This window comes from Ischnura elegans, chromosome 9 (genome assembly GCF_921293095.1).
Source record: "Ischnura elegans chromosome 9, ioIscEleg1.1, whole genome shotgun sequence".
Lineage (NCBI taxonomy): Eukaryota > Metazoa > Arthropoda > Insecta > Odonata > Coenagrionidae > Ischnura > Ischnura elegans.
Genome location: NC_060254.1, coordinates 81,612,955 through 81,627,042, shown reverse-complemented (window position 1 = coordinate 81,627,042; position 14,088 = coordinate 81,612,955). Strand labels below are relative to the sequence as shown.

Below are 14,088 nucleotides of genomic sequence, written 5' to 3'. Positions count from 1 at the left end.
TGAAGGTTTCACGTCGACAATATCGTACTCATCACTCCAATTAGAAAAATCGTTTAACGGGGCAATCACCTTTTGCCTTAAATGCAAGAAAAAGTTGTGCTCGATAGTGCTAGTTCAGTCCGTGTGTTCAACGTGTACTTAATTCTCTCGATACAAAACTAACCAAATCCTGAAAAATACATTTAAATAAATATTAACTGGCAACTACGTATACCTTCCCTACTACCTTATCCTTATTGTATGCTTATGAACAAATAAGATAAAAAAACAATGACTAAGCAGTGTATAAGTTCTTCGTCTACACCTTGTCTGGGTGGAAGAGAAAAGGCTAAGATGAACCAAAGGATTGTAAACGAAGCAGCAAATGCATTTATTAGCGATAGCAAGCATTATTATTTTACTTGCCTCTACGGTGGATTTTTTTCTCACGATGTTACCGTGCCACCAAATCTGTCTTCAAACCTTAAAACCACCAAACCAACACTTTACCTATTTCATGCTAACGATTCCATTGCAAATTTCATGACCCAATCACTTCCAAAAAGATTTCTAACTTTTCCGCTTCGTTTCACTCGACCTTCCACTTGCACTACTACCATCATTATGCGCATCCTTTCATGCAATTCTTTCAAACCACCATTTCGCTCTACCTCCGGGTTAACAAACATCGCGCTTCATGCAATCCTTCCTCCCCATCTCCCTCGCTTCCTGTCACCACCAGCGTGTGCCAATTTATATAATGATAAATGTTCCAACCTAGGAATACTTGCTTCCCACCCACCCTCCATCTCACCGCTAGAATTGAAAACCTTGAAGCAGTCTTGCATATGGCTACACCAAGCTTTCAATCCTGGTCTTGACGGGGCCCACTAATTTCTATGACTCTCTCCTCCTCCCCCTCCTGCTCCCACCACTCCCCATTCTCTCCTTCCACTTTATTATCCTTTCTCTCCTCATTTGGTAATCCGTTGATACTTGTCTCCTTCCCGAAGAAGACCGAGAGACGGTAAAAAAATTTAATTTACACGTGTGATTATTTTTTGTGAGCATTCGTTTGAGTGGCATCCCTTGACTTCATAATTACCACTAGCGGTGTCCTTCCCGACTTCCCTATGGTACTGAAAAAAACGCTTCTACCAATGACACTCAGATGAATAAATAACTAGATGATTAAACATAGCGACACAGAAAACGGAACGCACAAAATACTTTCCAGACGTTTCAGCGAGATGACCCACTACATAGAGAATAGTGGGTCATCCCTCTCCAACGTTATGGGAAATATTTCGTGAGTGTTGCTTTTTCTATGTCTCTATGTTTAATCATCAAGTTATCAATATGTACTATAATAGAAAGTCACCAGAAATAAATAAAAAACACATAAAAATAAACACTTACTTAATTTTCGAAGTTACCGGCATCTTTCTCAACGCCTACAGAGGAACTGATGAAGTGTTAGGAAAGCAGGAACAAGGAATATATTTGACGACGGAAAGGGGAGGAGAGAAGGGGTGATAGGGGTAGGCAGCGATTCTTCCGGGTTTGCTTCCGCGTCATAATCTCTGGATGCGCTGCAGGATTGTGGGCGCCAAATGTAACCTGATTCGAGGATGTGGAGGTTGAGGGTGTGGAGGTTGTTGAGGGTGTGGAGGTTGAGGGTGTGGAGGTTGTTGAGGGTGTGGAGGTTGTTGAGGGTGTGGATGTTGTTGAGGGTGTTGATGTAGTTGAGATTGACGAGGTTGAGGGCGTTCCGGAGGTTGAGGGCGTTCCGGAGGTTGAGGGCGTTGCGGAGGTTGAGGGCGTTCCGGAGGTTGAGGGCGTTGCGGAGGTCGAGGGCGTTGCGGAGGTCGAGGGCGTTGCGGAGGTCGAGGGCGTCGACGAGGTCGAGGGCGTCGCGGGGGTCGAGGGCGTCGCGGGGGTCGAGGGCGTCGAGGGGGTCGAGGGCGTCGAGGGGGTCGAGGGCGTCGAGGAGGTCGAGGGCGTCGAGGAGGTCGAGGGCGTCGAGGAGGTCGAGGGCGTCGAGGAGGTCGAGGGCGTCGAGGAGGTCGAGGGCGTCGAGGGAGTCGAGGAGGTCGACGGCGTCGAGGAGGTCGAGGGCGTCGAGGAGGTCGAGGGCGTCGAGGGTGTCGAGGGTGTCGAGGGTGTCGAGGGCGTCGAGGGAGTCGAGGGCGTCGAGGAGGTGGAGGGTGGCGAGGGCGTCGAGGAAAGCGAGGGCGTCGAGGAAGGCGAGGGCGTCGAGGGTGGCGAGGGCGTCGAGGGTGGCGAGGGCGTCGAGGGTGGCGAGGGCGTCGAGGGTGGCGAGGGCGTCGAGGGTGGCGAGGGCGTCGAGGGTGGCGAGGGCGTCGAGGGTGGCGAGGGCGTCGAGGGTGGCGAGGGCGTCGAGGGTGGCGAGGGCGTCGAGGGTGGCGAGGGCGTCGAGGGTGGCGAGGGCGTCGAGGGTGGCGAGGGCGTCGAGGGTGGCGAGGGCGTCGAGGGTGGCGAGGGCGTCGAGGGTGGCGAGGGCGTCGAGGGTGGCGAGGGCGTCGAGGGTGGCGAGGGCGTCGAGGGTGGCGAGGGCGTCGAGGGTGGCGAGGGCGTCGAGGGTGGCGAGGGCGTCGAGGGTGGCGAGGGCGTCGAGGGCGTCGAGGGCGTCGAGGGCGTCGAGGGCGTCGAGGAGGTCGAGGGCGTCGAGGAGGTCGAGGGCGTCGAGGAGGTCGAGGGCGTCGAGGAGGTCGAGGGCGTCGAGGAGGTCGAGGGCGTCGAGGAGGTCGAGGGCGTCGAGGAGGTCGAGGGCGTCGAGGAGGTCGAGGGCGTCGAGGAGGTCGAGGGCGTCGAGGAGGTCGAGGGCGTCGAGGAGGTCGAGGGCGTCGAGGAGGTCGAGGGCGTCGAGGAGGTCGAGGGCGTCGAGGAGGTCGAGGGCGTCGAGGAGGTCGAGGGCGTCGAGGAGGTCGAGGTCGTCGAGGAGGTCGAGGTCGTCGAGGAGGTCGAGGGCGTCGAGGGCGTCGAGGGCGTCGAGGAGGTCGAGGGCGTCGAGGGCGTCGAGGAGGTCGAGGGCGTCGAGGAGGTCGAGGAGGTCGAGGGCGTCGAGGAGGTCGAGGGCGTCGAGGAGGTCGAGGGCGTCGAGGAGGTCGAGGGCGTCGAGGAGGTCGAGGGCGTCGAGGAGGTCGAGGGCGTCGAGGAGGTCGAGGGCGTCGAGGAGGTCGAGGGCGTCGAGGAGGTCGAGGGCGTCGAGGAGGTCGAGGGCGTCGAGGAGGTCGAGGGCGTCGAGGAGGTCGAGGGCGTCGAGGAGGTCGAGGGCGTCGAGGAGGTCGAGGGCGTCGAGGAGGTCGAGGGCGTCGAGGAGGTCGAGGGCGTCGAGGAGGTCGAGGGCGTCGAGGAGGTCGAGGGCGTCGAGGAGGTCGAGGGCGTCGAGGAGGTCGAGGGCGTCGAGGAGGTCGACGGCGTCGAGGAGGTCGACGGCGTCGAGGAGGTCGACGGCGTCGAGGAGGTCGACGGCGTCGAGGAGGTCGACGGCGTCGAGGAGGTCGACGGCGTCGAGGAGGTCGAGGGCGTCGAGGAGGTCGAGGGCGTCGAGGAGGTCGAGGGCGTCGAGGAGGTCGAGGGCGTCGAGGAGGTCGAGGGCGTCGAGGAGGTCGAGGGCGTCGAGGAGGTCGAGGGCGTCGAGGAGGTCGAGGGCGTCGAGGAGGTCGAGGGCGTCGAGGAGGTCGAGGGCGTCGAGGAGGTCGAGGGCGTCGAGGAGGTCGAGGGCGTCGAGGAGGTCGAGGGCGTCGAGGAGGTCGAGGGCGTCGAGGAGGTCGAGGGCGTCGAGGAGGTCGAGGGCGTCGAGGAGGTCGAGGGTGTCGAGGAGGTCGAGGGTGTCGAGGAGGTCGAGGGTGTCGAGGAGGTCGAGGGTGTAGAGGAGGTTTAGGAGGTCGAGGGTGTAGAGGAGGTTTAGGAGGTCGAGGGTGTAGAGGAGGTTTAGGAGGTCGAGGGTGTAGAGGAGGTTTAGGAGGTCGAGGGTGTAGAGGAGATTTAGGAGGTCGAGGGTGTAGAGGAGGTTTAGGAGGTCGAGGGTGTAGAGGAGGTTTAGGAGGTCGAGGGTGTAGAGGAGGTTTAGGAGGTCGAGGGTGTAGAGGAGGTTTAGGAGGTCGAGGGTGTAGAGGAGGTTTAGGAGGTCGAGGGTGTAGAGGAGGTTTAGGAGGTCGAGGGTGTCGAGGAGGTTTAGGAGGTCGAGGGTGTCGAGGAGGTTGAGGGTGTCGAGGAGGTTGAGGGTGTCGAGGAGGTTGAGGGTGTCGAGGAGGTTGAGGGTGTCGAGGAGGTTGAGGGTGTCGAGGAGGTTGAGGGTGTCGAGGAGGTTGAGGGTGTCGAGGAGGTTGAGGGTGTCGAGGAGGTTGAGGGTGTCGAGGAGGTTGAGGGTGTCGAGGAGGTTGAGGGTGTCGAGGAGGTTGAGGGTGTCGAGGAGGTTGAGGGTGTCGAGGAGGTTGAGGGTGTCGAGGAGGTTGAGGGTGTCGAGGAGGTTGAGGGTGTCGAGGAGGTTGAGGGTGTGTAGGAGGTTGAGGGTGTGTAGGAGGTTGAGGGTGTGTAGGAGGTTGAGGGTGTGTAGGAGGTTGAGGGTGTGTAGGAGGTTGAGGGTGTGTAGGAGGTTGAGGGTGTGTAGGAGGTTGAGGGCGTGGAGGTCACCATTCTTTCCGTGATCTTAGTAGTAGCAGTATTTTGTTTTTAGGGTGCCTCGACAACTAAGGTCATTTGTGCCACTGACAATCTATAAAATCAAAATTTTAAAGTACATAAAAACATTTAAACATTCATAAAAGTTTTGAAATAACAGCGGTAGTCAGATTATAAAAAGGTTGGAATTTAAACACTGTTAATTAGCCCGGTCTCTATTAAAAACTTTATCATTCGGCTGACACTATCAGGGTTGTCTCCTAGGATGTGCCCTAGGTCTCCTCCGATGTTCAGCCGATGGCGCACAGAAAGGTATTTCTCACACACTGTCAGGAGATGTCTCACAGTAATGGGAGAGTCGCAAACATCACATAGGGGTGGAATTCTCTCTTCGGTGAAGAGGTACGAGTAGGTCAGAGCGCAGTGCCCAATTCTCAATCGTGCGATTGCGACCTCCTCCCTGCGGTTCCTCCTTACAGACGTGGGCCACGCTGACATTAACGGCTTGATTGCGCGTAGTTTATTCCCGGTCAGAGAGCGCCAAGTCTCTTTCCACTTTTCTAAGGCTATCTTTTTCATGGTCGCCTTCAAATCCTCGTATGGTACCAGCACAGAGGTATCAACGTCGTCCTCGCTGGCTGCCTTCGCGGCCCAGTCGGCCTTCTCATTTCCAGTAATACCCACATTCCAGGAACCCACAGAAAACGGATTTTCACTTTTTTCCGAGCAAGGGAAAGTAGTCTATTCTGAATTTCCTGGGCGATTGGGTGACAGGGAGAAAAACTGGAAATGGACTGCAGGGCGCTCATGGAGTCGCTGCAGACCATAAAGGACGCGTTGCTATACTTAATACCATCCAGAGCCATCTTTATGGTGAATAGTTCTGCCGTATAGCCGCTACACAGCGGACTGAGCTTGGCCTTGAGGGTTCCATGGTGAGACGAGATCACTGCACACCCGCACGCACGCTCCGACTTCGATCCGTACGTGTAAACAGGAATGAAGTCGGGGTGGCGGTGCATTACTTCCTTGAAGCTATGCTGGTATTCCGCGGCAGTTGTCAAAGTAGTAGTAGTATTTGGATTTAGGGTGCGTCGACGGCAAGGTCATTTTGCACCACTACTGTGCGATTTAATTACAAAAGTTATGTATAAAGTAATCTACTGCATCTGATGTCTTCGTTGAAAGTGTGCATAATTAGACTTTATTAAAAATGTTTATTTCTCTGAGAAACCGAAATGTACAGATTAAGTTGGTAGGGTGGTCTCCTAAAAGGGTTTTAGGTCTCCCCCTAGATTATTTCGTCTTCGCGCTTCGCGGTACTTAACACAATCTAGCATGATGTGTCTAATACTTAATGGACATTTACAATCCCCACATTGGGGAGGTTCCTTCTCTTCAGTAAAGAGATACGCATGGGTCAGGGGGCTGTGCCCTATCCTCAATCGTGTAAGTACTACTTCCTCTCTCCGATTACTACGAGCTGAGGAGGGCCACGCTGCTACCATGTCCTTGATGCCACGGAGCTTGTTATTATTTAGAATCCTCCATGACTCCCTCCATTTTCCAAATACCACATTTCTTAGAGATGCTCGTAAGTCCTCGTGGGGAACCAGCGTTGAGACAAGAACTTCGTTATTCAGAGCTTCCTTGGCCATAGCGTCTGCTATCTCATTCCCGGCTATCCCCTCATGTCCCGGTACCCACAGAAAATGGATATTCAAACCCTTTCTCGAAAGGGTCAGCAGGAGAGAGTGTATTTCTTGCACGATCGGGTGCACGGGTGAGAAGCCAGAGATGGCTTGTAGCGAGCTCCTGGAGTCAGTGCATATCACAAAGGAGCCGCCGTGGTCACCTAGGGCTTCTAGAGCTGTCCTTATGGCATAAAGCTCCGCCGTGTACACACTGCACATCGGGTGAAGCTTTGCTCTGATGTTCCCGTGGATAGGGGAGAACACTGCACATGCACAAGCAGAGTTATCTTTCGAACCGTCAGTGTAAACGGGGGTAAGGTTGGGGTGATTCCATCGGAACATGGCAAACAAACGCTGGTACTCCGAGGGAGTTGTGGAAGACTTCGGTCGAGATCCTGAAAGAATATTCACCACCGGAGTGGGAGTGATCCAAGGGGGGTGTTCCGAGAATGAAACAGGATACACTTCAGGTAGCGTGAATTCGCATCCGCGAATAAAATCGTTAAAACGAACGCTTACTGGTCTGGTTGCTTTAGTCCTTCGGTTAAAAACATTAATAAAACGGGGTTTAAAAAGTAAACTATAACATGGGTGACTCGTCATTGCTAAAATTTTGGAAACGTAGAAGTCAGGTCCTTCGGTAGCATAGAGGAGGCTCGCCTGCGTCGGTATATATACTGGGAATCGTGCTGGTCCTAAACGCCCCAGTGCATAGTCGCAGACCTGCGTTGTGCACTGAATTAAGTGCTTTCAAATACGTCTCGCGAGCGGACGCATACACGAATGAGCCGTAGTCTAATTTCGACCGCACCAGTGTGCGGTAAAGTAAAATTAAGGTGGTGCGGTCTGCTCCCCAAGATGCGTGGCTTAAAAACTTTAAAATGTTCAAAGACTTCAAACAGTTTACCTTGACAGAATTAATGTGCTCCTTCCAGTTGAGTTTGTGGTCGAGGGTCATCCCCAGAAAACGGACTGATTCCACAAATGGGAGGTTTCTACCACCTAGGTGTAACGTGGGATTTACATGGACGCCCCGAGTGCGAGAAAAGTGAACGCACTTTGTTTTCTCCAAAGAGAAAAGGAAGCCGTTATTTTGGGTCCATTTGTGAAGTTTATTGACGCGTGCGTCTGAGCGTGACGTTATTCGCAATAGCGAACAACGTCACGCTCAGAACGGAGCCTTGGGGAACTCCGTTGTCAAGAGGGTAAAAATTTGACAACAACTGTCCCGTCCTTACTTTAAAAACACGGTTGGTTAAAAAATTTTGTATAAAAATGGGCAAACAGCCTCTAAAACCCCACTCGGGTAATACGCGTAGAATCTTACGTCGCCAGACCCGGTCGTAAGCCTTCTCTAAGTCGAAAAATACACCGACTACGTGTTGGCGGAGAAGGAAGGCTTCTTGGATGAAATTTTCAATCCTAACCAAGTGGTCCATTGTGGAACGGTTCCGTCTGAATCCGCATTGTATCCTAGAGAGGAGTTTTCGACGCTCCAGCCACCAAATGAGACGTCGATTTACCATTCGCTCCATTAACTTGCACAGGCAGCTGGTGAGAGAAATCGGCCGGTAAGAATTCGGATCAGCTCGGTCTTTTCCATGTTTTGGGATGGGAACAATGACGGACTCCCGCCAGGACGGAGGAAAATCCCCATTGGCCCAGAGCTGATTAAAAGTTTCAAGGATTTCCAGCAACGCCGATTCCGATAGATTTCGGAGGAAGGCATTGTGGATCTCGTCGGGTCCTGGGGACGTGTCGTGGGAGTCATGGATGGCAGATTTCAGCTCCCAAATGGTAAATGGCATATTGTAGTCTGCCGTTGTTTTAGGCTCCATAAAGGATATAGGGACGTTCTCGAGCCTTTTCTTGAGGATCGCAAAAGAAGGTTCATAGCATTCGTCGCTGCTCACTTTGGCGAGTAATTGGGCGAATACGTTCCCTATCGCAGCTGGAGAAGTGATAACCTTTCCTTCGACTTCTAGGAAGGATATACCTAGATGCTGGCTGCTACCCGATATGCTCCTCACCTTACGCCATACCTGTGCAAGTGGAGTCCTGTGGTTGACACCGGAGACGAAATTCATCCAAGAAATCCTCTTTGCGTCCTTTATTACCTGACGCGCTTTCGCTCTTAGTCGCCGAAAAGCGGAGAGATTATTTGCTGTAGGATACTTGTTGAAAATTCGGAGAGCTTTCTTACGTTTTTTAATGGCTTCTGCGCAGGTTTCATTCCACCATGGCACCGCATTTCTTGGAAGGATGCTTCGAGATCGTGGTATGCTAATTTCGGCGGCTTGAATGATGCTGGATGTCAAAAGATTTACGTTTGTTACACAGTCGTTGTTTTTATCCCACACGTAGTTAAAATTTGAGTTAAAAAGATGCCAATCAGCTTTCCGGACAATCCAACAGCCTGGTCTAATAAAATCGGGGTTTAAATTTTGCTCCCTTTTGATTAAAAGGGGAAAGTGATCGCTCCCACTAAGATCCTTATGCACAGAGAGTTTGAGTTTATTGACCAAACTAGTCGATAAAATACTCAAGTCAATGGAGGAAGAATCGCCGCTATAAGAGTTAAAACGGGTTTTCTCGCCGTTATTGAGTAAAAAAAGGTTAAAATCACTAATAAAACTTGATAAAATACGTCCCCTGCGGTTGCACTGTTCCGGGGTGCTTCCCCATAGACGATCGTGAGCATTAAAATCTCCGAGTAAAATAAAAGGCTGAGGTAGCTGGTGAACAAGGGATTCTACATTAAAACGGGTGACGGGTGCACCCTCCGGCAGGTAAACGTTGCACACCGTTATCGCCTCGGGAGCGTGCACCGTCACCGCTACCGCTTGGAACGGTGTGTTAAGATTTATTCGGGAGGTGTAAAGAGCCTCCCGGACAAAAACCGAAACTCCACCATGGGATCGTTGGCCACTAGTATCGTCCAGTCTAAAAGTGTTAAAATGTTTTAAATATCCCTTGTCTGTATCTTTAAAACGCGTTTCCTGCAAACATATACAGGAAGGGTTAAAATCTCTTATTAAAATTTCAAGTTCCTCCTTATGCTTATAAAAGCCGTTGCAGTTCCACTGCACGATAAAAACCATGATTAAAATATAAAAGAGGATTAAAACTAAAAGGAGCAGTTGAGTCACGAAGGGCGCTTGAGGCGCTTGACGTGACTCTTCTTCCCTTTGCTCTCAATTTTTAAAATATCCGTATCGGATAGGTATTCCAACTCCATTAAATTGGTTTGGCTCTTTGGAGCCTTATCAGAGGGGCCGGGGGACTGAGAGTTCCCGCGTTTGGTTTGTGTAGCCCCGGCGTTGTTTTTGTTGGGTTTCTTATTTGGAGATTTCGTTCCCACGACTTTATCCTTGTTTGCCGGATCTGTGGCCTTAGCCGGCGCGGCCGATTTTTGTTCTCCAGCCTTCTTGTTCAAATTTTCTTCCGTCTGAGTCGAGATGGTGATTTTGGCGATAGGAGCGGAAGCTATTTGGGCGAAAGATCTGGAAAAAGTAGGAGCTACTTGAGCTCTGTACTTTTTCCTCGCCTCAAAGTACGGGATCTTTTCTACCGTCTTGATCTCCATTATTTTCCGCTCTTCTATCAGCTTCGGGCATTTGCGGGAGTACACGGGATGAGCACCCTCGCAGTTGACGCAACGCTGGTCACCATTGCACTCACCCTCATGCTTGTCCAGGCCGCATCGTGGGCAGGTGGCTTTGCCTTGGCACCTCGTGGCCATATGACCGAACTGCTGGCACTGGAAACATCTCAGGGGTGCCGGTATGAATGGTCGCACTGGGACCGATTCGTATCCGATAAACACTCTGTCAGGGAGTTTGTCACGCGGGAACGTGAGTACGACTGATGTCGAGTCGATTTTCTCTCCGTTGCGCCTTGTAGTGAGTCGACGAGCATCAGAGACTCCTTGGGAGGCCATCTCACGTTTGATCTCGTCGATCTCAACGTACAGCAGATCAAAGTGGCTTATAACTCCCCGACAGGTGTTTAGGGTGGAGTGCACCTCGACCCTGACGGGAATATCATGCAGCTTATTAACCTTAAGTAACTTTTCGCTCTGGGCTTCATTTTCAGTTTCAATGAGCAGTGTGCCATCGCGAAGCTTTTTAGCTGATTTCAGCTCCCCGGGAACCAAATCCGACAAAACTTTACGAATAAGGAAGGGGGACACCTTTTTCAGGTTCTCCCCTTCCTTCTGGCACCTCATTACTAGGTAGCGCTGACTAGCGCCGTTAACTTTAACTCTCCCGTCGTCTGGACGGGATCTTTTTGTTGGAGGTAGAGTTTCTTCAGCCATCCAAGTACATAGAATTCATCCCCTGGGCTCCCCACCCACCACGGAGCCACACATTTGGGACGCCACCCGCAAGCCGGAATGGACGTCAGGGCTACCCAAGGGATATAGGAACCTTTGACAGGGGATCCCTTTCGGGTTAGAACCTCCAGCGCAGGGGCCCTCCGAACCCACACGCCTTCGGCCGCCCTACGGAGACCCCCATATCTCCAGCACTAACCCGTCCTGGCGTACGCTCGGAAGGAGCCGCCAAGCTCCCCAGCCGCCAGGAGCCGATTGACCGAGCTGGGCTCTTCTCGGCCGCCCGTTTTTCGGGGAATCCAGGGCCGAAGTGGGGTATTGATCTCCGGCCCATACCGGGTTTCCGACGCCCAGCTGGGTGCCGGAGAACTCACCCACCAGGATCCCCTTCTCCCCCTTGTACGGGTCTCCACGCACGGCAAACACGTGGGTGATTCTGGACGCCAGATGTTACGGCTACTCAGAACAGCAGAGTCACATGCTGTCTGAACACTCTCCGAGCGAGCGACGGGGTTTTTTAACGAGCTTGTCTCCTCGGTGGGCTCGGGTCCGTGGGGGCGCGGCTCCCCAAAGGAAGAGATTACTCTCTTCCCCCCGTGCGGGGCAGTTGTCAAAGATTTTTGATTTTTGTGGAGGACAAAGCTGACTTGTGGAAAAGGTACCTGCCAAGGTGCATTTTCCGAATTCCCAATGAGGTACACTTCTGGGAGTATAAACTAGTAGAATTGAGCGAAAGGGTGCGTCGACGGCAGGGTCATTTTGCACCACTACTCAATCGTTTGATTCAAGGCGCATTATAAATGGATCTTTAGTACGCAATTTGTTTACATAGAGGGGAACTTTTAAATTTTACTAAAAAGACCAATTTCCTTGATAAACAAAATTGTACTACTTAAATTGATGGGGTGGTCTCCTAGAATAGATTCTAGGTCCCCATCTAGATTGCACCGTGTCCGCGCGTCACGGTATTTGCCGCACTCTGTCAAGATATGTCGGATACTTAAGGGCACCTACACTCATCACATTGAGGACTTGCTTCTCTTCGGTAAAAAGAAAGGAATGAGTCAGAGGGCAGTGCCCTATCCTCAAACGAGTGATAACTATTTCCTCCCTTCGATTGATCCTGGTAGAGGAAGGACAAGCTGACGTTGTATGTTTGATGCTTCGCAGTTTATTGTCATTCTAAGTCTTCCACGACTCCCTCCACTGTTCAAGTACAACGTTTTTTAGTGACACTCTTAGGTCTTCGTACGGAACTAGCGTTGATGTAATCTATTCGTTGGTAAGAGCTTCCTTGGCCAACAAATCTGCTTTTTCGTTTCCATGTATCCCCGCATGTCCCGGAACCCAAAGAAAACAAACACTTATTCCCTTGCTCATGAGAGTCAGCATCGTGGAATGAATGTGTTGAACAACTGGATGCATGGGTGAGAAGTCAGAAATGGATTGTAAAGAGCTACGGGAGTCGGTGCATATGACAAACTAGCCATTTTCGTCACTCAAGGGTTCCAAAGCCATCTTAATTGCGGAAAGTTCCGCCGTGTAAATTCTGCACGGCGGATATAGCTTCGCCTTAATGGCTCCATGGAGGGGAGACGCTGCAAATGCACAGGCAGTTACATTTCGATCCCTCCGTGTAGATGGGGATTAAATTGGGGTGGTTCCACCGAAACTTAAAATACTCGTTGGTATTCCAAGGGAGTAGTGGAGGATTTTGGTCGAGATAGTAAAAACATATTAACAGTTTGAGTGGGAGTCAACCCAGGTGCGTAAGTTGAGTACGCAACAGGGTATACGTCGGGTAGTTTAGAATCACATCCGAGAATAAAATCGTTTAAACGAATACTTACAGGTCTCGTTGCCCTAGACCTTCGATTAAAAACATTTAAAAGCCGAGGTTTAAAAAGTATGTCGTAGCATGGGTGACTCGTCATAGATAAAATTTTGGATGCATATCTGCAAAGCATCCAAGTCCTACGATAGCACTAAGGAGGTTCTCCTGCGTCAGAATGGATGCTTGGAACTGGGCTGGTTCGAAAGGCCCCAGTGCAGAGTCGTAGCGAGGCGTTGTGCAAAGAATTTAACGCTCGTAGATACGATGGGCGGGCAGATGCACAGACAAAGGAGCCGTAGTCTATTTTAGACCGCACCGATGTGCGATATAGTAGGAGTAGGGTGGTACGTTCTGCTCCCCACGATATGCGACTCAAAAACTTTAAAATATTTATAGACTTAACCCTTTCGAGACCGCAGAGTTTTCGTCTTAGCATGACTGCTGTACTGAGCCCCAAAAAACTCTTCTTTCTAGTGGTACGGAGCATTTTTGAGGGCATTCGTTAAGAAGGGTCTAGCGGATTATTACACCCTCCGAGCTCCAACCTTTTTCGCCCCCTCGCAGCGGGGACTCCGCATTATCTCGGGCAGCGAGAGTTGATGTGCTCCCTCCTTTCCGGGTTTACGACCATACCTGCGGCATTGGTTTGCGGTCAACTTATGGATTGCTTATATGGATTTTTCAAATGGATAATTGTTGCTTGCACGTAAATTGCAGACTTTGAATTGAATTCTTCATTCTTTTCTGAGCATTGTCAAATTTTAAACGAAGTTCTACGGTCAATTTTAACGGATTTAATGCATCAATCCTTTCAATGCCAAATATATGCTCCTAAAATGTTTCTTATCGAATTCAAACCCTTCCAAAAATCTCATTAGCTATTTCTCCGAAATGCATTACTCGTGGTTAAAAAAATCCTTGCAAGAAAAGCTCTTTGTCTGTCACAGGGCAACCTTGGTATCCCTTGCAAAGTACGCTCCACTCGGGCATTCAGAACACCTGTGGAGCTTCTCTGGAAAATCATCCATCAGTATAATTATGTTTTTTCTCGGAATTTTTAAAATCCCTCATTTTGTTTGCAAAATACGCTCCACCACGGGCTGAAATAACTCATGAAGACCTTCTCTGGAATTCCACCCATCAGTATAGAAACGTATTTCTCAGAATGGGTAAAGTTCATTCTCGTTCACATACCCACAATTCTTAGTTAGTTATTATTGTTTTTAGGGTGCGTCGACATCTTAGGTCATTTTGCACCGCATCATTCCATTCGTAAAGATTCATTTTGGGAGGATCACGTTATAAACCTTAACCTGGAGGTATCTGGATATTTATTTCCTCGGAATATAAAATAACAGGTGAGAAAGGTGTGTGCGTGAATACAAATTGTGTAACGAGGTTAGATTTCATTCAGCAGACCAATAGTTTTCAGAAATTTTATTACCCGACTAAGACGTTCAGGGTCGTCACGAAGCATGTCGTTTAGTCCTCCAACAAGGTTCATCCTGTATCGCAATACCCGATATAGGTCACATTCCGTCAGGATATGTCTCACACTGATTATAGAGTCACATTCCTCACATTGAGGCGGGATTTTC

At 50.7% G+C, this 14,088-nt stretch overlaps 1 protein-coding gene across 1 annotated transcript; it reads right to left on the bottom strand.

The window, feature by feature from the left end:
• Window positions 1-1,455: 1,455 nt before the first annotated feature.
• On the bottom strand, window positions 1,456-3,453 carry LOC124164977 (sialidase-like; the record flags this gene model as incomplete). Its single annotated transcript, XM_046542216.1, has 4 exons — window positions 1,456-1,978; window positions 2,036-2,661; window positions 2,941-3,012; window positions 3,406-3,453. Coding segments are annotated over 4 exons (1,269 nt in total), but the record flags the coding sequence as incomplete, so codon positions are not given.
• Window positions 3,454-14,088: the final 10,635 nt, after the last annotated feature.